The sequence below is a fragment of the Cyprinus carpio genome, chromosome A16 (genome assembly GCF_018340385.1).
Source record: "Cyprinus carpio isolate SPL01 chromosome A16, ASM1834038v1, whole genome shotgun sequence".
NCBI classification, from domain to species: domain Eukaryota; kingdom Metazoa; phylum Chordata; class Actinopteri; order Cypriniformes; family Cyprinidae; genus Cyprinus; species Cyprinus carpio.
This window is the reverse complement of record NC_056587.1, coordinates 7,556,472-7,579,113: the sequence shown is the minus strand read 5'-3', so window position 1 is coordinate 7,579,113 and position 22,642 is coordinate 7,556,472. Positions and strand designations below refer to the sequence as shown.

Here is a 22,642-nt window from a genome sequence, read left to right as displayed (position 1 = left end):
TTTATTATATACGCATTTAGAAAAAGCTTTTATCAAAAACAAAAAAAAAATCATACAATGCCAGGTTAATTAGACAATAATAATAAATTGCTAAGAATATCACAAATAAACACAAGATTTTTGGCGCACATCATTCTTATTAAATCATTGTATTCCACCTTGTAGGCTACATGCTACAGAGAATCACTGTGGTTAAGACAATTTAATGTATTCAACTTAACAATACACAATTGATCAATATACAATAAGATTTGTTCTTCTAAAATGAGTTTGTGAGTACAGTTTACAAACCTGTTGGAACAGATTGCAAAAGCGTGTGCATGGATTTAAAAACCGAAGGTAGGCTACAGTTAACAAAATCTGACCACACGGATTGGAAATTCATGGATACGGTTTATTAATCCGTGGGCACGACTTATAAAACCGAGGGGACAGTTTAAGAATTTGTGAGTACGGTTTATAAACTGAGGGGACGAATTGCAAAACCGTCGCCACGGATTAATTATTTTTTTTCCTACAGGTGACTTCCCGGGCTCCGTAGTTTCCTTATTGCCCGGGAAGTCACTTGTACTTTTACACTCAATACTTAAGTTTAATATATAAAAAAAATAAAAACTTTTCATACGTACACTAAGTATCACAGAACTTTTAAACTTTTACTCAAGTAATATTCTAAATGGTGACTTTAACTTCTACCAAAGCCATTTTCTAGTACGATATCTATTACTTCTACTTAAATGTGGCTTTCAAGTACTTTATCCACCACTGACAACATCATTCAATCAACAACATTCTAAAAAAATGATTTTTGACAATCCTTTGAGAATTTCCTTTACTAAAATTTTGGAGACAATACAATGGTACTTTGATTTATACCATTGTGCACTTACAACCATGGTAATATTTTTTGATTTTTTTATTTTAAGCATAGGGCGATTTTATGTGTTTGATCATCTGTTATACTCAAAAACTAGAAAATATGTAGCACACCGAGTCAGAATGATTGAGTTGGGTGGATGTAGCTTGATGGCTGTACAAAAAAATTGAGGTATCAAAATGTCAAGCAAAGATAACAGGTTTATGCTAAACATTTTTGTATTAATAAGATATGGTTTAGATATAAGCAACCTGAATTCCAAAATCCCCAATTCCTGATTATGCTTTTCATACTTTTCTGGACCTTGACAGTGTATTTTACTTGGCAGTCTATGGGACAGTCACAAGCCTCCCTGTTTTCATCCAAAATATCTTAAATTGGTATTCCGAAGACGAACAAAGCTTTTGGAACGACATGGGGGTAAGTGATTAATGACAAAATATTAATTTTGGGGTGGAGTGTCCCTTTAAGATCATATCTACAGAATGTTGTTTTTGGAGCTGTATTGACCTCTAACACATCTTAACAATTAACAAACATGCGGGCATATCCACATGTCTTAGCATGACTCAGTCTATATATGTTGGCACCACATGCAAACCAGTCTTTACATTTATATAAATGTGGTTTTATAAATGAACTTGGTTGCACTTGTGAACTTTAGTACAGGATCAAGGAAATAATTGCCATATGTGTCTCCTCTGATGGCACTTACAGGTCAGTCAACATTGACAGTCTTTTCAAGATGATCCCGCACAAGAAAGAACACTCTGGGCGAACATCCTCCCTTGAAAATATGCATGACACCCATACAGTCAGGTTTCTTATTAAACACAAAGTTCTTTGAGTACAGGGTTTTACCTTTGCCCTTAATCATTTGCATTTAGATATTGCTCACATTTTATTTTTATTTTTTTAGTGGGTTTTATGAACAATTTATATTTTTGTTTTAGGCAGTCAATCTATCAAATTAAACTTTGATTGTCTATAAGGAAGCAACACCTATGACCAGTTTAAGGTTGCATAACCCTATCTGTTTTTGTTCAGCTGTTTAGGTACCAGTGTTCAAGACATTCTTTCTTAGTACATTCTGACTCATCTGATCACTTTAAGTTTGAGGTAATGGTGGCATGAACTCTGATCACAGCTGTTATTAATTTTGAGTGTTAGGGCAGCATTATCAATGTAGGTCTTAAAATTTCAAGATCTTTGATTGGCTGGAAGCATGTGAATGCTGTAATGTCATTACCTTTGAATTTGTTAACCTCTGAATTATTTTGACTTATTTAATAAATGTGTCATGCACTCTTTCCAGTTGTTGTGTTAGTATTTGTTTGTGTGTGTGTGTGTGTGTGTGTGTGTGTGTGTGTGTGTGTGTGTGTGTGTGTGTGTGTGTGTGTGTGTGTGTGTGTGTGTGTGTGTGTGTGTGTGTGTGTGTGTGTGTGTGTGTGTGTGGTCTTGTTTTTCTATCCTGGTGGGGATTTAAACCTGAATGCACACAGACTCATGGGGACTCATGTCTCCATGGGGAAACAAGCCTATAAATTATACAGAATGAGTCTTTTTAAATGTAAAAATGCAGAGAGTTTTCTGTGAGAGGTAGGTTTAGGGGATAGAAAATACAGTGTGGATGGTATAAAAACCATTATAAAAACCACTTCCTGTGTCCCCATAAAACAAAAGGCTTAAAAACATACAAAACATTTTTTTTTTTTTTTATTCTGTAAGGGGTAGGTTTAGGTGTAGGGATGGTGTAAGGCGATAGAAAATACATTGCATTCCTCCAGGCAGTGTTCAACGTGATATGCAAATAAAAATAAGAAAAAACTTGTCACAATCTCTCTCTCTCTCTCTCTCTCTCTCTCTCTCTCTCTCTATATATATATATATATGTGTGTGTGTGTGTGTGTGTGTGTGTGTGTGTGTGTGTGTGTGTGTGTGTGTGTCTGTATTTTAATGAAGATTACATTTGTTTAAATTATTATGTATTTTGAAATAAAAAAATAACAAAGAATTTACAAAACTAATAAATCAAAGATAATAACTATAAATCATAAACATACAAAACAATTATTAACATTTAAGTTGTATGAAATAGTTAATGTGTTATGCGCGAACAGGAATTAGCACTGAACTATAATATTCAAAAATAGAATAATATTTGTAAATTAACAATGACCTAGAAAATAAATTATTTAAAAAGTTTTTTATTAAGTCGAAATGGTTAACGTCTTACCATGAATTCACAACTGAACTAGCTAAAGTTAACCACTAGATGGTGGTCACCGACATTTAATCGTTTTAATGAGCCTTAAAATATAGTTTAATATGATGTTACAGGAGTCCTTGACGTTTACGTCTTAAGTCAATCTTGTCTCAAAAAAAAAAAAATAAATAAACCTGCCTCTCAGTTTTATTAGTGATTGACCTAAGAGGGGAAAACATGAAGGTATATTTAAAATAAAACGGTACATAAATGTGAATTGTGTGAACAGGTTATTTTATTTACATCATAAAGAAGGGCTATAAACAAATAAATCCTTATGAACAACATCTGAAAACATAATGATAATTTCATCAATTTTATACAGCACACTTTAAGAAAAATATGTTTTCTCATCCTGAATTGGCTTTGTTGAGTTTTAAAAAAGAAAGTTATTTCCTGAAAAAAAAATGTGAAGTGCTGTAGTTTTTTTCAATTTATATTTTTAAACTATATAGAAGCATTTTGTTTTTCCTCTCATTAATTTGCATACCGAAACCACTTTGTCCATGCAGTTTCAGGTGTTGCAACGCTCTTTGCGCACATAAAGAGAAGGCTTGTGGGTGGTGGAGTCTAATTTAGAGCCTGGGAATGGAGTTCAACACAACTGTTTGACTGTTTAGTACTACGTATCCCAGTATGCACTTCTCCACCGTTCAAGCAGATAGAGGCACACAGAAGTGTAAGGTGTACAGTTGGTGACACTCCCCGACGATTAAAAAGTTCGCGTAAGAACTGAGTGTTGAAACTACCATGTTCCAGGTAAGTGTTTTAAGTTTAAATAGTTTAAAAATATTTTATTTAGGTTATATAGGCTATTTGTCCAACCTAAGCATGACTATAAAAAAAAAAGTTTTTGACCTCATCAAGTCTTAAACGTGTTTTGATTTAAATAAATTGTGTGTGCATGCTGGAGAGCAGCGTGGAATGTGTGTTCTTATGACGTTTTAATAAGCTAATCCTTACATTATTACATGTATTTATTTAATAGAGAAACTCTCAGTAGAATAGAATGTCTATGTTTTTAATATGGGGTGACGTTTGCATGCCTTAAAAAAAAACAAACAGGTGTATTGTGACGTGGCTGATGCAGGGCGTGTTAGCGCGTGTTGATTTGAATAGAGTACTCAGCCCTTCACCAAGGAGACAAAGCTCTGTAAAAGAGACACTGATATTCATACAAGACAGACCTGTTTTCATGCATTACCACTGCATAATACATATTTAATGAGTCATTGCCGGAGACTGACAGACAGAGAGGATACTGGACAGTGATTCAGAGACTTATGACAGGAGAAATGAGTCAAAACAACAAGAGAAGTTTCACTGATTGATTCATTGAGACTGTTTATGCATAAAATTTGACTTATTTATTTGTAAACGTCTGTTAATGATTGTTTACTGTTAAAATAAACAATGCATCACTCAAATTATTAATAAGAAATTAAAGATGAATATATGTGAAAAACATAAATTATATGTTATGTTCAAGAAAGTGACTTTTTAGATGATTTCTTAGACTGTTGTAGAATGATATTGGTTACACTAGTATAAAACCAATTCAAGGAGATCGTTTTTGACACAAAGAATGGTTTTATTTCAAATCTATATACTGGATCTTGCATATATACTGGATCATATAATGAAACATCAATAAATTAATCTCCAATAATCATATAGGCAACTCAAGAACACTATAATACAGCAAAAAAGATCTTGATAAGAGCAGTCCTTAATATACCGCTTCAAATAAAAACTTATTTTTAAGAGTGTTAAATTTGATTTTCTAATGTTAATTTGTTCATTCTTTTTAAATAGCTTTGACATTAGAGAAAAAACTGTTGTCATTTGATCTTGGATATTCAAAATGGCAGCCGCAAAAATAAAGTCAAACAGTCGTGCAGGGAATCTGCTTCGAAGTAGATCGGAGGGGACACTGATAGATATAGACGAGAATGTTACCATCAACAACAACAATCTTCATGGTAAGTATGCAAAAAATTAGCTTTTTCTCTCTCTCTGTCCATTACTTTATCCATCCATTCTATTTTAATGCATTTGTTAATAATGTGAAGATATTTTTCAAAATGTTATATGTGCTTCACAAATGTGACAATGGACCACAAAACCAGTCACAAGGGTACTTTTTTCCTATTGATGCATGGTTTGTTATGATGGGACAGTATTTGGCTGAGATACAACTATTTGAAAATCTGGAATCTGAGGGTGCAAAAAAAAATCTAAATACTGAGAAAATTGCCTTTAAAGTTGTTCAAATGAAGCTCTAAGCAATGCATATTATTAATCAAAAAAATAAGTTTTGATATATTTTAGGTAGGAAATTTGCTAAATATCTTCATGGAACGTGATCTTTAATTAATATCCTAATGATTTTTGGCATGAAAGAAAAATTTACAATTTTGAACCATACAATCTATTGTTGGCTATTGCTACAAATATACCCCAGCGACTTAAGACTGGTTTTGTGCTCCAGGGTCACAAATATACTATTCAATCTGATCTAATTGTCCTAACAAATATATTAGGAATTTTTTCCTAGGCTCTCCTATGATATTTTATCATTTCTCTTCTCTTAGGGGGCTACGGTTATGAGATGGGGAAAACCTCAGAGTGGCCCGTCCTACCGAATGAAATTGAAAATCCAAAACAAACTACCAACCCCTTCTGGAATCAGCTGGGCAGGTCAAATCCATTCTTAAATGAAATCGTACATGCCAGCACCTACGACTCTGGAGTGTCCATGTTGAAAGAGGATCCCCTATCTTTGTTTGACAGTATTAATGAGGACTCACTCAGCACATCTTCAGATGAAACAAACTTTGCTCATCTTTTAGCACCCAGACAAAACAATTTAAACCGATCTGGGAGGTGGAGAAGTGCCTCAGATATACTTGACAGCCTTGAGAAGAAGGAAGACAAGAGAACGATGAGACTCAACTCTCAAGAACCCTACATGAATCCTGATTTTGAGTGGTTGAAGAATGACAGAGAAGCTTACAAAATGGCTTGGTTGAGTCATAGGCAGCTAACCAGGTCCTGTTTGGACTTGAGCCGAATGAAACAAAGTCCTGGATGGGCCCAGACTCAGGCCACAGACATTCAAATCTTCTGCAAGATTGACCACAACGGAGGCTCTGTGCAGTTGCCAGACTCCAATATCACTGCCCATATTCCTCAGGGACATGTTCCCCCTGGTGAGATCCAAGAAATCGGCCTCAGGGTACTCCTTGATCCTCCCACTGGAATAAACAACAACTACACCACAACTCTGAGCCCTCTTTTAGAGGTCAGCCTCAGTAACCATAATGTTTCGGGGAGCATTTCACTAGAGATGAGAATGGCTGCCAAAGTAAAAAGTGACCCCACAAGCCATGTCTTGACCTCATTTGTAGGTCTGGTCTCCCAGAGGAAAGAGGGACCTTATCAGAAGATAAAAGATTGCTACATATACAATGACATGTTACAGATGAAGCTTTTTGATTTAAAACCACGCATGTACGTCATAACTGCTGCCGAGGCCACTGTTCTGGAGCAACCTGCTATGTCAGTATGGGATTACTTGGATCGACATATTACGGTGGCCATCTATGGTCCCAAGCACATACACCCATCGCTCAAAGTGGTGCTGTTTATATCGAGCCATGATAATATTCCTCCCAGGCTCCCTTTCTCTGATGTCCAGAGAGGTGACAGGAACCTGCCCCCTGTTGTCTTGGAGCTTTGGGGAAAGCATCAGTTCAACCCACAAGGCCTAAAAGATCTTCATATTGCTTCTAGAGTGTTAGATTCAAACTTCGAAGTGAAACCAGAGGATTTGAATAAAGAGGTAAAGCAGGATCTGCTTGAAGCAGGAAAAGTGCTCCATTTACCATTAGATCTGGTCAAGGTGAGTGGAGGTGAAATGCGTCCCTTCAAACTCAGCATTGAAGTGAAGGATCCAAAGAGTCTCACTTTGGGAGATTTCTGTGTTACCTCCCCTGAAGCTGCCCCTCTGAGGTCAGAAAAACACAACCACAAACGAGCAGATCGGCAGAGGGAAGTGACTCGTTCCACGCCCATTCCTGAGGAATCAATCTCAGAAATCCTTACCCAGAAGTTTCAGGACAGACCTGTAGATTTGCATTGGTATGGGGTAGCAATGAAATCGATCCTCAGACAACCGAGAATGGAATATCTTCTGGAATACTTTAAAGGTGATACGATTGCTTTACTTTCTAAGGAAACTATTAGATCTCTAGGTCAGGTGAAGGTTAAGGAATGGTACATTGGCTTTCTTCGAGGAAGAGTTGGCTTGGTGCACTGCAAGAACTTGAAGGTCATAACCAAGGATCAAGTCATCGACTTCACTGGAATTAAGCTCACCACATCAGTCCTCTTGGACAATATGACAATTCCTTTTAAAAAACTTACCTACATGTACTCTGCTATCCAGACTCTGGTCACAGACCACGTCAAGTCCTGGAGAACCTTCGCTGAGGCGCTCGGTTACTCAGAGGTCTCAATTAACGCCATCTCCAGGAGACATGCTGAAACAGAGGCAGAGAAGGTGGCTTGTGTTCTAGAAAAGCTCAAGGAAGACTGTCATGCAGAGAAGATCAAGAAAAAGTTCCAACATGAGCTTATCAATGTATGCATATTTTATTCTGACATAAATGTATGTGTACAACAAAATTCAGAGGAAAACTAGTTTTATTAATGATTTATATTCCCCACAGGGGCTGTTAAAGATGGATGTTCAAGGTGTAGTAGCCCATCTCATCCAGGATATAGTGATTCTATCCACAGCAGTTGAGCTGGGAGTGCGATGGCGGGAACTTGCTGAGAGAGTTGGGAAGCTCACCAATGCCCAGATTGCTGCTTATGAGGCACCACACAAAGGGAAAAATGGAGAAGTTAGTGCCCAGGTGAGCTAAAATACAAAACGTATGAGTAACATTTTTTTTTTTTTTATCAATCATTAAATACCTTGTTTATTACAATATTATATTATTCAGTTATCATTGACATGATCTACAGATTAAGGTCTAATCCAATCCCAGTCACAACATTTGTCATGTCAGCTTTTAAATATACTTTTGATTTTTTTTTTTTTTTACTCCATTCAATAGTCAATGTGGAAGCCTGCATATGACTTCCTGTATGCCTGGAGTAAGCAGTACGGGGACGGCTACAGGGATATGATCCAGGACCTTCACCTGGCCTTGGATAAGATGAAGAGCCCAGTGACCAAGCAGTGGAGAGCGATTACTGGAGCTCTCATCACTGTCAACTGCATGGAGGTCCTAAGGGCTTCCGCCTTCCTCAGAGATTTGGAGACGACTCTTGAAGCACCTGCACTTCATATTTAGGTGACAATGCTAAATTCATACTAAAAGCTGTGCCATATTTTTTTGATATGATAAATATCGACTAAGGTGGCATCTACCCTCAATGGCATCTGTTCTTTGGAAAAGTACTGTATATATGTTATTGTATACCTGTCTGTATATTATTTGTGTATTCACTGTGACAATGAAAATGTGAAAGCTGCTCTCTGATTCTTAAAAGACTTTAGTTGTTACAAATTCCCTTATGCAATGTTAATGCTTTTAAGGGTTGTTGGTGGAAAGAGAAATAGGAGATTTGTTCGTTAATTGTGATAGAGATGGAATCTGAAACATTTTCATTCTAGCTATATGAACTGCCTCAAGGTTACCTCCTTTCTTTATTTTAAGCAGTTTTGCTTGTATCGTAAGTGTCTTTATCAGTACTTATATTTTAATATTTGAAGTTGTGTGTGGTATGTGTTACATACATGCTGGCCCTCTGGGAATGTGACTTATTAATTGTCAGTGTCAGTGTACAGTATATTGATTTCACTCTCCAAGGATGGACCATTATACTAGGTTTAACATCCAATGTCACATCTTTGTTATACTCAAAGTATACTGTATGAATCTGGAAAATTGTATTGATCTATTTTTATATTTTGTGATTTTTCTAGTTGTCATTTTAAATGTACTAACTACAGTGTTTAAGATTAAGGGGCTTTGTATAATTGCAAACCTTTTCTGTGTTGGAACAGTCTTTAAAAATCAATTTTGTATTGCTGTATTTTTAATGCTAAAACACTTTTGAGATTTGTCATAATAATTCAACTGTAACCATTAATGTCACGAAGGAGCTCGATACTAAAGGGCAAAGATGATAATAAAAATGTTTTAAAGTATTTTAATCTTGAAATCACTTGAGTAAATGTTGTTTAAAAGATCTTATCATTTGATTGAATGGGAAATGCACAACAGGCAGCATATCATACACATGTCTGCATTGATGTGCAACTCTGGCTTAAATCTGTCACTTCCTTTCATTGGTTTAAAAATGATGCCATTATGTGGATACCAGTGGTTTCTCTAATGACCTCAATGTCACAGCCTCGTTTACAAAACAGGATACTGATAAAGCTCATTAGCCTTCAGCCATGCTAAACTATGTGAAGTACTGTCCGTTGCTTAGAGATCTCAAGCTCTCTCAGTCACACACAAACATAGTTTCTACAAATTCCCAACCTTCCCTAAACATGATAGCACATTAAAATATCCTTCACCTTTTCCTGTGGTATCAGTTGCTTATTTAACTTGTGTGTTTACCTTAGCTTATCCTGCTAAGAGATTCAGTGTTCATTGTCACCCTCTAAAAGTTCTGCTTGGCTAAGCTGAATTTGGTCTTTTACCAAGTCATGATTAGAACTAATAAGTGAAAATTTTTGAGAAATAGATTATTTTCGCCTTAAAAGGATAATTCACCAAAAAATGAACATTGTCATCATTTACCACTTAGTTTAGAGTGAAGTTTGCATGATGACATTGCTATTGTGGATGAATTTTTGGATGAGCTATCCCTCTACATACTCTTTGATTAATATTCGACGATTACAAGCCATCTCACATCTCTATGATATTATTGTGATTGATGTCCAAATCTCTGGACTTAATTGAGTGGTCTTCTGTCCCACAGTGTTATTTCAGGTAACACTGGCCCAGTCCCAATCTCAGCATGCGATGATGAGGAACTAGAGCTCTGTGATTGGTGTCTAGAGTGAAGTTTGCAAACTGTAGACCATGTGAAAGTTTAACAATCACCCAAATAAAACGCAGACATTTCTTGAGAAAAGTTCTGTGTGTTAAAGAGATAGTCCATCCAAAAATGAAAAATGTGTCATTGTTTCAAACCTTTATGACTTTGTTTCTTCTATGGAACTCAAAGGAGCTTATTTTGAAGAATGTTGTTAACCAAACAGTCTTGGAACCCATTGTCCATAGTATGGAGGAAAAAAAATACTGTGGAAATCACCCAAAACTATTTGGTTGCCAGCGTTCAAAAGAAAGAAATGCATTCTGGTTTGAAATGGCATGAGGGTGAGTAAATGATGACCTTGGGAGACATAACAAATGAATAGGGAAATAAATTATATTTCAATATTCTATGACATTATATATTATTATGAAAACCTTGCTAATTATTACTCACATTATAAAACTTCTTTTTTCATTGCATGTTGCCCAAAAAACACATTAATATGCAAATTAGATTAAGTTTATAGATACATTGTATATAGTGAGAAAACCCGTTTTTGGTCATTTTACACACATTTTGCAGAAAGAAAAACGGTATATTGAATCATTCTGTTATAACATAGTTGAGAATCATCTTTTTACAAAGTTAGGTGAAAAAATATCTTGAAAACTAAAGACTGATTTAAAAAAAAAAAATTGTTTTTGCCTATGCATGTTCATCCATGTCTTTTTATTTATTTTTTTTAGAAATTGAGTCCCTATGTTCTCTACCGAGGACATAGCATAACTTCTGAATGAAATATCTTTTTTTTAAAAATTACATTATTTTTAATGTTCAAAACAATGTAAAGACATGGAAAAACTAATCTTTTCCTAAAACTTTTTTCTCGGGTGTTAAGAGGTTAAATTTTGAATACTCAACATGCTTACAAACATGCTTAATTTACATTATGTTCTTGTCATGTAACTGTCATTTATTACACCTTTTGATTTATCCCACCTAGTTTTATGACTTCTCTTTAGTCCAGGACTAATTTTAAATATAAGTAAGATGCATTTCAAAAGATTCAGTCTGCATTTGGATAATTTTGTCTAGATATACAATTGTAGGCTTATTCCATTTCTTATTCCATGGCCTTGACTGTTTGCTTGGAATGCTATTTACATTATGGCAACTGGATAGATCTGTTTAGAAAAGTTTATAAAATATTAAAGTGATTAAGAAGCTTGCCTGGACATGACTTGATGTTTAAATCTGAATGCATTCCAAGGTACACAATCGATGGGTGTTTCTTTTTTTTTTTTTTCATGTGCTGCGCCTATTTGTAAGTGACTGGTAATAATATACTATATTAGAACACCAACATTATGCCAAAAACGTTAGTGAATTTACCTTTTTTCTTTAAAGGTTTAGTTGTATACATATTAATTTCAGCAGATCTACTAAAAGAGCCAGAGGCCCGGTTATTCTTGATAAAACTGGGAATAATAGAGTGTTTTTCAGAGTGAAAGAAATAAAAAATAGCTAATAATATACTAGAAAGTTCCTGTGCCTTGCCAAACATCGTTAACTGCTCTTTGAGTTTTTGGTGAGAAGCCTTAGCCATTGTTTTCCTGCTGTATGGTGTTACATCATAGTGTCTGGTATGTGAATAAATGGTACGTTTTACTTCACAAAGCAGCTAAGGTATTTTCAAGGACTGGTTTGTTCCATTCTGCGTGCAGCTCACCTTTGGCATCCATTGAGCAATACATAAAAAGCCAATTCAGCTGTAAGAATTAAGGTCATTAACAACAGTGAAACTGGGTGGAATAAAAGTCTTTTATGGAGTTTTGGCTAGTTAGGTGTTCACTATTTAGATGAATGGCTAAGATGAATATGATTCTGTAAGCACAGATGAGTTCAATGTGTGAATACCTTTGTGATTATGGTTTTAGTTCAGCAAGCTCCATTGAGAGTGTCCAGTTCTCCCTGAGAATAAAAAGAAAAGACCATCACTCTCTGGCTGAAGACTTACTTGCCACCCCAAAGCAACCCTATTAAGCAATGTACATAACTCATAACAAAAAACTCTGCGTTTTTTTTAGTGAGGCTAATTGCTGTTGAGTCATAATGATACTCTAAGATCACATGGTAAAAAAAGTCTAACCTACTTATCTGTCAAAAACTGACATGTCCATATTTATCTGTATTTTTACTATTTTATGTTTTCTGTCAGCTGTTTAGAATTGTGCAGTAACTAGCAAAGGTAGATTTGCAAATAAATCACACGTTTGATCAAATGAGTTTGAAAAAGGGACTGATTTGTGTGATTCAGTTTGATTCATTCAGACAGACAGAATATTTGCAGTGTTTTCACAAACCTAAACAGTGGGATATTTTATAAGAGAGAAAACAAAAACAGTGCTGGATAAGGTGAAATTTTACCTACAGTCCATTGTAGAAAACAAAACTTGAAAAAGTAACAAAATATAGGCACACTTTTTCTGTGCCCCAGTACTGATAATGGCTAGAAACACTCCTATCCAAAACTACTAAAAATCAAGATTTTATTTTAGATTTCATTTTAATTCACTCCTTCAATTACTGTTTCGAAAAATCTTGATGTATGAGGAAGCCTAAAATGCATTTAAAATTCATGCAAATGATTAAAGTCATAAAACTCCAACGGTATTTTCATAATGAATATACAGTTTACTCTCCATACGTATTGTGTGGTGATGTGCTGCATGTCCACCCAGTTTTGAACTTGTAGAGCACAATGGTGCCTTTGACACCACACGTTAATGAGAAAAACAAGGGTAATGACTGGAAAACATAATGGCTTTACACTTCAGAGGGACTAAGAGGGAAAACAGCAGGCTTCACATTGCACTGCTTCAACACAGTGACCTCCAGCATAGTGCAGTTTCTTTTCCTAAAACTTGGCTAACAGGTCACTGTAAAGTATAATCACCTTTAAAAAAAATGCAGTTATTTAAAAAGCAATGATTTCCAAGCAGTAAAAGGCTAAAAATGCAGCCCGAGAAGTCATTTAAGAAGCATAATGAAAAAAGAGATTAAAAATACTGAATGAGAGTATATACTGTACACAGCATTTGTTCTATATTACATAAAAAAATGGTAACGGTTTTATTCAAGTAAATTTTTTTTTCATTACTGATTCAACCTCGTTACCATGTTTTAAAGCGTCTTTAATAACTTAACCAGCTACCTTTTTAGCTTGCTTGTTTAGTCTTAAAAATACAGTGGGACCGTTCAACACATTTTTAATGAAGGTTTCTCATCCTGTGCTGCAGTTTTCAGAGAGCATGTGAGAAGTGCCTGAAGGTAAAATCAGCACAGAGCCCTCATACTCAGCAGTATCAGAGCCTCTGTTTTCACAAGCACTGAGGCACATCAAACTGAGATTAATGGGATGTGACTGCCTTTGTCGCAGGACCCTTTTACCGGATCACGTGTGCAGTGTCACACTCACTGGGGTGGTGGGGGGGGTCTGAGCACATCAGTGTGGATAGTGGGCCACATATCTGGAGTTTATGTAATGATGGAAAACAAACAATAAATCCTTTCCAAAAAAAAATCAGAGGTCTATGGGACCCAAAACTGTTTTGTTATCAACATTCTTCTAAATATCTTCTTTTGTGTTTCACTGAAGAAAGAAATGCAGACAGGTTAGAAGTTGGTGTCATTTTCATTGTAGTCAGTTCCTGTTTGACCTGCCTTTGTTATCTAGTTATCATGGTTATTCATTAATTAGATCGAAGTTGTTTTATACTCTATTCGTTACATAAGCTCTTCAGTTCCTTCTGGTGTTGAATGTGTTTAAGTGCAACTGTTTCATTGATATTCTTCTGTGGATCACCTGTATTCACTCTGTTTAATAAACCAAGTATTTATTTTTAACCTTCTCTGTCTACCTTCATCCCTCTTCAGACCCTTAATGTGACAGAAATGACATGAGGATGAGTAAATGATTCTAATTTTTGGGTGGAATATCCCTTTAAAACAACAGACCTACTGCACACAAAAAAAATCTCAAAATCAACCCAAACAACCTACAAAATACCTTTTTGTCAAAAAGCAAAAAAAAAATCATAAAAAAATGAGTCTTGTATATGTTACCGGCCTCAGACCTAGGGGATATCTGGGCTGGCAACAAAGGACACACAGGCAGTGAAGCACTGTGTATCTGTGAAAACACTGTGAATAAATAAAGAGACAGACAAAATGAGTGTCGTTCCTTTGGTGCGTCAGTTTACTTCTGAGATCTTAAAACTTTAGTAATTGTAAACACTTCTTTAGTTACATACAAAAATAACTTCATCTGCACATTAACTTATGGTGTACACATAAGATATATGAATACATACACACCTGCATTCCATAGCCTGTTTCACATAAGGGCAATATATAATTTACATATTATGTGGAAAGAAGAGTGTGTACAAAATAAATCAATAAAGATTCACATAAATGTCACTTATTACTAGAAAGATGACAAATGTGTCACTTAAACACACAGAATGTGTAAACTAAAATCCAACACCATTTTACATACACCACTTCTCCCAGATTGACTCGTGTCATTCATTAAGCTTGTGCGCAAAGCACTCAAAATGGCGATTGAATTGTTAATGCAACAGATATACTCAACTACTCAATTAAAACACAAAAATAACACACACCCTTGCACTGCCAATGCACTCCAACATCACCACAATGCTGTATAACAATACTTTTGAATGCATTTACTAAACAATAAATCCGTTTGCATTTAAGACCCTTGAGTTAATTCAATTTTCATAAAACACATTAGAGCATGACAAAGTTAATCAAAACACTTCACAATTACGTTCCTAAACCTTCCTATAGTCATGTGAACAATCAGAAGAATGTTTAAAGTTCATATTATTTTACCTGTGAATAAATAAAGAGACAGACACAAATGAGTGTCGTTCCTTTGGTGCGTCAGTTTACTTCTGAGGTCGCACCCGGGAAAAAACTAGTCTCTATAGTGTGCTTCACAGGAGCGCTCAAGCGCCATCCGCTGGCGTGGCGGTTAACTGATTCTGAACTATTGGTGTTCACATAAAAAAAAATAGGGAGGTATCAGTTTTCAATTAATTATTGAATAAACATTTTAACACCCTTTACACTCTCCCCTGCTTTAAGAGATGCCTCCGGGCATCCAGAACTAACCCAACAGAATAGAAGAACATTCTTTTTTTTTTAATTTTGAATGTCAACAGTCCTGCCTCATTTGTCCTTTCTTAAGTCTAATATGCCCACACAAGTGGAGAAGGATAGTGAGAGACATCAGGTATGACAGGGTAAGTATGAATAGGGTACAGTACACAGGTGTGCATTACATTCGCTCCTGGTCTCCAAGGTAGGTATGTGGGTTGTCCCATCTGATTATATGTGAACATCTCCTTTGGCTTTACTGCCCGTGCTGACCTCCGCAGGGTGATGTCTTCCCCCATTCATTGGCTGTGCAACCGGCTCCACTCCCAGGTCAGTATCCTCACTACTTCTTCCAGCTATGTAGTCGTCTACTTGTTCCTGAGTTTCCAGAGATGGCAACAGGTCAGCCAGTACTTGCTCTGATTCTGGTGTCACAAACCGGAGTGGTTGCTCATATGTTTTAGGGTTATCTGGCTCAGCTCTATGGTGTTCCGGATGAAACTCTGGTGCCGCTACTCGTAGATCACTACCTGGCTCATGATGGGACTGTTTGAGAGTGGCTTTTCCCCTTTCATATACTGGGACTGGTCTGGGATTACAAGCATATTCTTCCTCGTCCCCTGAATCACCGGAGTCGTGCTCTAAGGTATCAGACCTGTGATGTCGGCTGTTCTTGTGATGTTGCCTCTGCCTTTGTTGTTTCGGTGTTCGATTGTCCTCTCCATTATGTTCAATGGGCAGATCATTCACAGGCAACAGAAGATTACGGTGCAAGACACGTAGAGTGCGATCACCAGTTTCAGCTTGAATTCGATACACAGGACCAACTCCCATCCTCTCAACAACACGGTGAACCTTGTTCTCCCAGTAAGGACGGAGTTTGCCGGGCCCGCCCCTCTCTGATAGGTTGCGTACAAGCACACGATCACCTGGCTGAAGCACACTTCCTCTGACACCACGATCATAGTATTTTTTCCCTTTTGCAGAGCTCTTTTTACTATGTTCAGAGGCGATCTTGTATGCCTCCTGCATCCGGGAAGCCCACTTCTGTGCAAATTCCTGACGGGTTTCAGTCTGTGGCTCAGGATCCAGGTTAAAAATCAAATCAATGGGCAACTGTGGGGCCCTTCCAAAGAGGAGAAAGAATGGTGAATACCCTGTGGCTTCATGTCTCGAACAATTGTATGCATGCACTATGTGTGGTAAGTGGTCTTTCCATTCAGATTTCTTTTCCTCTGACAGTGTCCGTAGCATCTGAAGCAGTGTTCTATTCAAGCGCTCAACGGGGTTCCCTTGTGGATGATAGGGTGTCGTTCGAGAATGGGTAATACCAGCCAGTTGCTGAAGCCGCTGGAATAAGTTATTCTCAAATTCGCGACCCTGATCATGGTGAAGCTTTTGTGGATACCCAAAGCGTGGTATAAAGTCAAAGAAAATTTTTTCAGCAGCCGTTTTTCCAGATTTGTTCCGCGTTGGGTAGGCCTGGGCGAAACGAGTAAAATGATCTACAAGAACCAAGATATACTCGTAGCCACCCTTACTCGGTTCAAGATGCAGATAATCAACAGACAGTAGCTCAAATGGTACACTCGTTGTAATTGAGCCCATTGGTGCCTTTTCAGGAACAGCAGGCCGCTTTTGTTTAATACATGGGCACTAGCTGATGACATAATCTTCTATGTCACGCTGCATGAAAGGCCAATAAAATCTTTGCCTTTGCCAGGTGGGTAACTTTGTCAGCGCCGACATGCCCCATGTCATCATGAAGGTGTTTGAGCACAAGAGACGTCAGAGAATCAGGGAGAACCAGCTGTCTGTGTTGTCCGGTTTGTCTGTATAAAATTCCCCTGTTCAAGTCGAAGTTTATTCCATTCGTGTAGGAGTCGTCGTGTGGTGGGTCCCATTAGTCTCTTGTCTTTGTCATTGGGGTTCCATCCTTTCTCTTTCAATGCAATCACGTCAACGATGGAAGCATCTCCTTTTTGGGCAGCTCGAATGTCTTCTGGAGGAAACAAGGGTATACTGGCCGGAAGCATATTATCATCAGTGGAGCCCAGCTGAAGAGCCGCAACCCACGGTACTTCTCTTTCTCTCTGGGCTTTATCTCCCTGCCATATGGCAGACACAACATCTGGAGGTAAAACCTCAGAGTACTCTCTGATGTGGTCCTGGAGCTTCACTGGGAACCGTGATAGGGTGTCAGCGTCAGTGTTTGTCTTGCCTGGTCTATATTTTATGGTAAAATGAAAGTCGGCCAATTCACCCACCCAACGATGCCCAACAGCACTCAACTTGGCGGTACTCAGGATATAGGTAAGGGGATTATTATCTGTGAATACGGTGAACGTGGGTGCGTAGTAAAGGTAATCCCGGAATTTATCGCAAATGGCCCACTTTAAGGCAAGGAACTCAAGCTTGTTAGAATGGAGGTGATAATTCTTCTCAGCGGGTGTGAGTGTCCTCGAGCCATAGGCGATAACGCGTAGTTTACCCCCCCTTGTTCCTGATAGAGTACCGCCCCCAGACCTTCATTGGATGCGTCGGTGTGAAGGACAAAAGGTAAATTAAAGTCTGGGTATGCCAAGATAGGAAAGGTGGTCAACATGTCGACAAGGGAAGCAACCACAGCACGGTGTTCAGGGGGTCCACTGGACTGGTGTCTTGGATGGCAGCTGACCCTTTTTTATACTTTGCTTAGTTGTCCTAGTTTCGACAGATTTCACTCCAGACGCCTCGGGACTCTCTTGAAGCTTAAACAGTGGTCGGGCTATTCGGGAAAAATCCTGAATGAAGGACCGATAGTAGCCCAAAAATCCCAAAAGAGCTCTTACTTCTCCAACGTTCTTTGGTTCCCGCTCCTTCCATTGCATCACTGCTTCCAAGTCCTTGGGATCGACTTGAATGCCTTCACTTGTAACTAGGCGCCCAAACATACCGCACTTGCCGTTTAAATAATTCACACTTCTTTGGTCGTAATTTTACACCATGCTCCCGTAAGCGGCAAAAGACTCTCTTCAAATCTTTGACATGGTCCTGAAAGGATTTGGAAAAGCAGAGGACATCGTCTAAGTAGGGAAAACAGCATTCATCCCTCAAACCACTCAACACACCTTCCATACATCTTTGGAAAGCCGCCGGCGCATTGGAAAGGCCAAAAGGAAGACGGATCCACTCATACAATCCCCAAGGCGTGCTGAAAGCTGTCAGGTGCCTGGAGTTCTCCTCAACAAAGCCCTGGTGATATGCACTGCCCTGGTCGAGTATGGAAAACCATGAGTAACCTCCCAGGCTATCTAATAGGTCCTGAATACGTGGAAGGGGGTGACGGTCGGGGATAGTTTTGCTGTTAAGTCCACGAAAATCAACACAAAGGCGTAGGCTCATATCTTTTTTTCTTACACAGACCACGGGAGAGGAATAAGGTGATGCAGACTTTCTAATCCATCCATGATCTAGCAGCTTTTGAACATGTTCCTTAACCTCCCTATACAAGGGCTTTGGGACTGCGTTGTAGGACCTTTGGACTGGTGTATCATCTTTTAAGTAGATTTTGAGTTGTTGTAAGTCAGAAATGCAACCAATATCGGTGTCATCTTTAGCAAAGACATCTGACTGGTCGAATAACATACATTTCGCAATCTCCTGCTCTTCCTCAGCTAGATGAGACAAGTCAACAGGAGGATGCCATTTGTCTTTGGTCATGTGTGTGGGTTTATGCATTTCTTTTTTTCTCAAAGTCTGCTCATGAGTACACAATTGAGCTGCACACAAGTGGGCTGTATTCTGAGGCGTTGGCTCACCGTTTATGGAGGAACGAGGGATTGGTTTAAGATCAAGTATATCTTCAAGAGTACCAAGAACGGTTTTCTTTGCAAGATAGATGTCATGTTTTGTCGAGTTCTGAATCGGGATTTTGATGTGCTTGGATGAGCCAACAGGAACATCAACTAAAGCTGGGAACAATTCTAGACCCTCCGGGCAATGATTCTCAGGGCTCGCTGAAACATCATCGTACCTCCACTGTTCCATCCTCGAATTCTACACTGGACTTCACGGATCTTGCCTGAAGGGATATTTACACCTTTCTTGCCAAGGCGTACATTACACTGTGGCATCTCCGTGGGTCTAATGGTCTGGAGAGTGAAGACTAATGCTTCCACGGTACTGTCACTGACACTCAAAGCTTCTTTCAGTATTTCAGTTACATTAACAATATCGTCCTGATCAATGTTTGCTTTGATCATCTCCGCAATTACATTACTACCTAAAAGAGGGTAATTGCAGTCACGACTGATAAGCAGTGGCACTCTGATTGTCAGGCGCCCATGACGCTGGCTGCATATCTGAAGATCAATCTCTGCCCATCCATCAAGGGGAACCTGAGTATTATTAGCAGCAGAAATTTCAAGGGAATGATCAAATAACGATCCAAGTGGCTGTATTTTTATACATGGTAGTGCTTGTTCAATCCACGATTTGCTCACCATGGTCACTTGTGCCCCTGAATCAAGCAGCATCTGAAGAGGTACCCCATTGATGGAACATGAGACCATGCATCGCTTGCCAATGAGTTGAGCTACTCTTTTCTTTGGGTCTGACTGGTACTGTAAGTTTGACTGTGAGTGTTTAGGTATTTTGACCTTTTCTCGGGGCTCATCACTGCTTAGGATCACTGGCAGCCCCTCTCCAGCGACCTCTTCCCGTTTCCCGACAACCTTCGTTGGAGACAGCCAATGGCGCGATGTCCTGTCTGGCCACAAACAAAGCAGTGAACACAGTTGGTATTGTTTTTTTTGTACACAGTCATTGCATCTACCTCTGGTCTCAGACCATGGTGGTTGTGTGCGGTCAGTAGGTGAGCGGCAGTCTTTCAGCTTCACAGCCTCAGTGGGAGTGGACATCTGGGCTAGATGCTTGGTTAGAGAAGAAACTTGAGCAGTTAATTCTTTGATCGCATCACGGTTTGCTTGCAACTCAGCGTCAACTTTTGTTGGAGTGTTCAGTTCACTTTGGGAGTGCTGAGCTGCGCTTACAGTAACTGGTCTGCTTTTACCTACTGAACCCAGTCTTTTCAATCGCCCTTCTTCTTCAGCTGTTGATTTTGTTATTTCTTCCAAGAGCAAGTCGTCACTAACCTGCATGTCTGAGAGAAAAGGTTTAAGATCACGTCTGACATGGCTGTTCCTCTCATTTAACCCCTGGTAAAGTGTGTGAATGAAAGTGCCCTGAACAAGCTCTTTGTTATAGCTAAAACCTACACCAGGTTGTTGTGACTCAAAAAGAACACGCTGCTTCAGGCCCATTATTCGGTAGAGAAACTGTTGTGGGCTTTCTTTGTCATTTTGTCTAGCACTAGTTAGCTCTTGAAAAAGTTCAGTTACATTTTTGTCTCTAATGTGGGAGCGAAGAAATCTTTTCAACCCATCAGTAGTGAGGTCATCCTTATTAACCAACATCTCTCTGAATGTACCAGGTTTGGTTATCTTAAGGACTGCTCTGATAATCTCAGACTCACTGAAACCCTCCTGCAACCCTTGATCCATTTGCTTACATAGACAATTGAAAGACATGTCACAGCCTGTATCACAAATTTGACCACCATGCAACTTAAACTCTCTACGTGGTAACAAAGCTGAAACATCGGACAATCTTACAACATGGTCAGAAATGTTAGATGAGTTCATCCTACCCAAAGGAGCACCACCAATTTGGTCTGGCATACCAGGCGTTGATGAGGTGACTTCTCTGGTAAGTGCATAGGTGTCTCTGCCCTGAAATGATGGGTGCATGTCAGTCTCTGTGTTCACGCGTAATGATTGTGTGCGAATGTCTCTGTCCATGTGTAACGGTTGTGTGCAAACTTCTCCATCGTCATCAGTTGGTTGCTGTGTTGGTGAATCTCCCATCAAGACAGGTGCCACATTACCCGATTCAGCGGCTCTGGTTCCTGCAGCTGATAGCACGTCATTAAGTAGGTCAGAAAGGAGGAGAAGTTGAGTCATGCCCTCATCTTCTGCAGCTTTTAACTCATCACTTCTGATGTAGTCGACAATTAGGTCATAAAGTTCGGGTTCACTTAGATCTGCTACATGGTAAGTTTTACGACCGTCATCTATCGAACTTGCAACAGTCTGCAGCTGACTAAACCTCAAATCTGAAAGCTTCTTTTGGATCTTGAAGAGCAGCACTCGCTGTGGGCTTAAAGTAGTCATGCTGATGCATCACCTGTGGCAGTTGTTCTCTGGATGACACTTGGCGAAGTAGTCTTCCCTGAAACACTGGGTGCAGGATTCCCACGTTACTATGACAACCGTCCCAGGCGAGATGTGCTAATCCCGGACGCAGCCCCCAATTGTTACCGGCCTCAGACCTAGGGGATATCTGGACTGGCAACAAAGGACACACAGGCAGTGAAGCACTGTGTATCTGTGAAAACACTGTGAATAAATAAAGAGACAGACAAAATGAGTGTCGTTCCTTTGGTGCGTCAGTTTACTTCTGAGATCTTAAAACTTTAGTAATTGTAAACACTTCTTTAGTTACATACAAAAATAACTTCATCTGCACATTAAACTTATGGTGTACACATAAGATATATGAATACATACACACCTGCATTCCATAGCCTGTTTCACATAAGGGCAATATATAATTTACATATTATGTGGAAAGAAGAGTGTGTACAAAATAAATCAATAAAGATTCACATAAATGTCACTCATTACTAGAAAGATGACAAATGTGTCACTTAAACACACAGAATGTGTAAACTAAAATCCAACACCATTTTACATACACCACTTCTCCCAGATTGACTCGTGTCATTCATTAAGCTTGTGCGCAAAGCACTCAAAATGGCGATTGAATTGTTAATGCAACAGATATACTCAACTACTCAATTAAAACACAAAAATAACACACACCCTTGCACTGCCAATGCACTCCAACATCACCACAATGCTGTATAACAATACTTTTGAATGCATTTACTAAACAATAAATCGTTTGCATTTAAGACCCTTGAGTTAATTCAATTTTCATAAAACACATTAGAGCATGACAAAGTTAATCAAACACTTCACAATTACGTTCCTAAACCTTCCTATAGTCATGTGAACAATCAGAAGAATGTTTAAAGTGCATATTATTTTACCTGTGAATAAATAAAGAGACAGACAAAATGAGTGTCGTTCCTTTGGTGCGTCAGTTTACTTCTGAGGTCGCACCCGGGAAAGAAA

The 22,642-nt window shown here is 38.5% G+C and overlaps 1 protein-coding gene across 2 annotated transcripts; it reads left to right on the top strand.

Moving 5' to 3' along the window:
* Window positions 1–3,715: 3,715 nt before the first annotated feature.
* Window positions 3,716–9,375, top strand: LOC109110810 (metastasis-associated in colon cancer protein 1-like). Of its 2 annotated transcripts, XM_019123741.2 has the most exons (5): window positions 3,716–3,902; window positions 4,959–5,125; window positions 5,738–7,788; window positions 7,877–8,065; window positions 8,270–9,375. In XM_019123741.2, the coding sequence occupies exons 2-5, from the start codon at window positions 5,008–5,010 to the stop codon at window positions 8,507–8,509; spliced, it is 2,598 nt and encodes an 865-aa protein (XP_018979286.1). In that variant the 5' UTR covers window positions 3,716–3,902; window positions 4,959–5,007; the 3' UTR covers window positions 8,510–9,375. The 2 variants fall into 2 exon arrangements, with proteins under 2 accessions (XP_018979286.1, XP_042628264.1); XM_042772330.1 differs by lacking the exon at window positions 4,959–5,125.
* The last annotated feature ends 13,267 nt before the right edge of the window (window positions 9,376–22,642 follow it).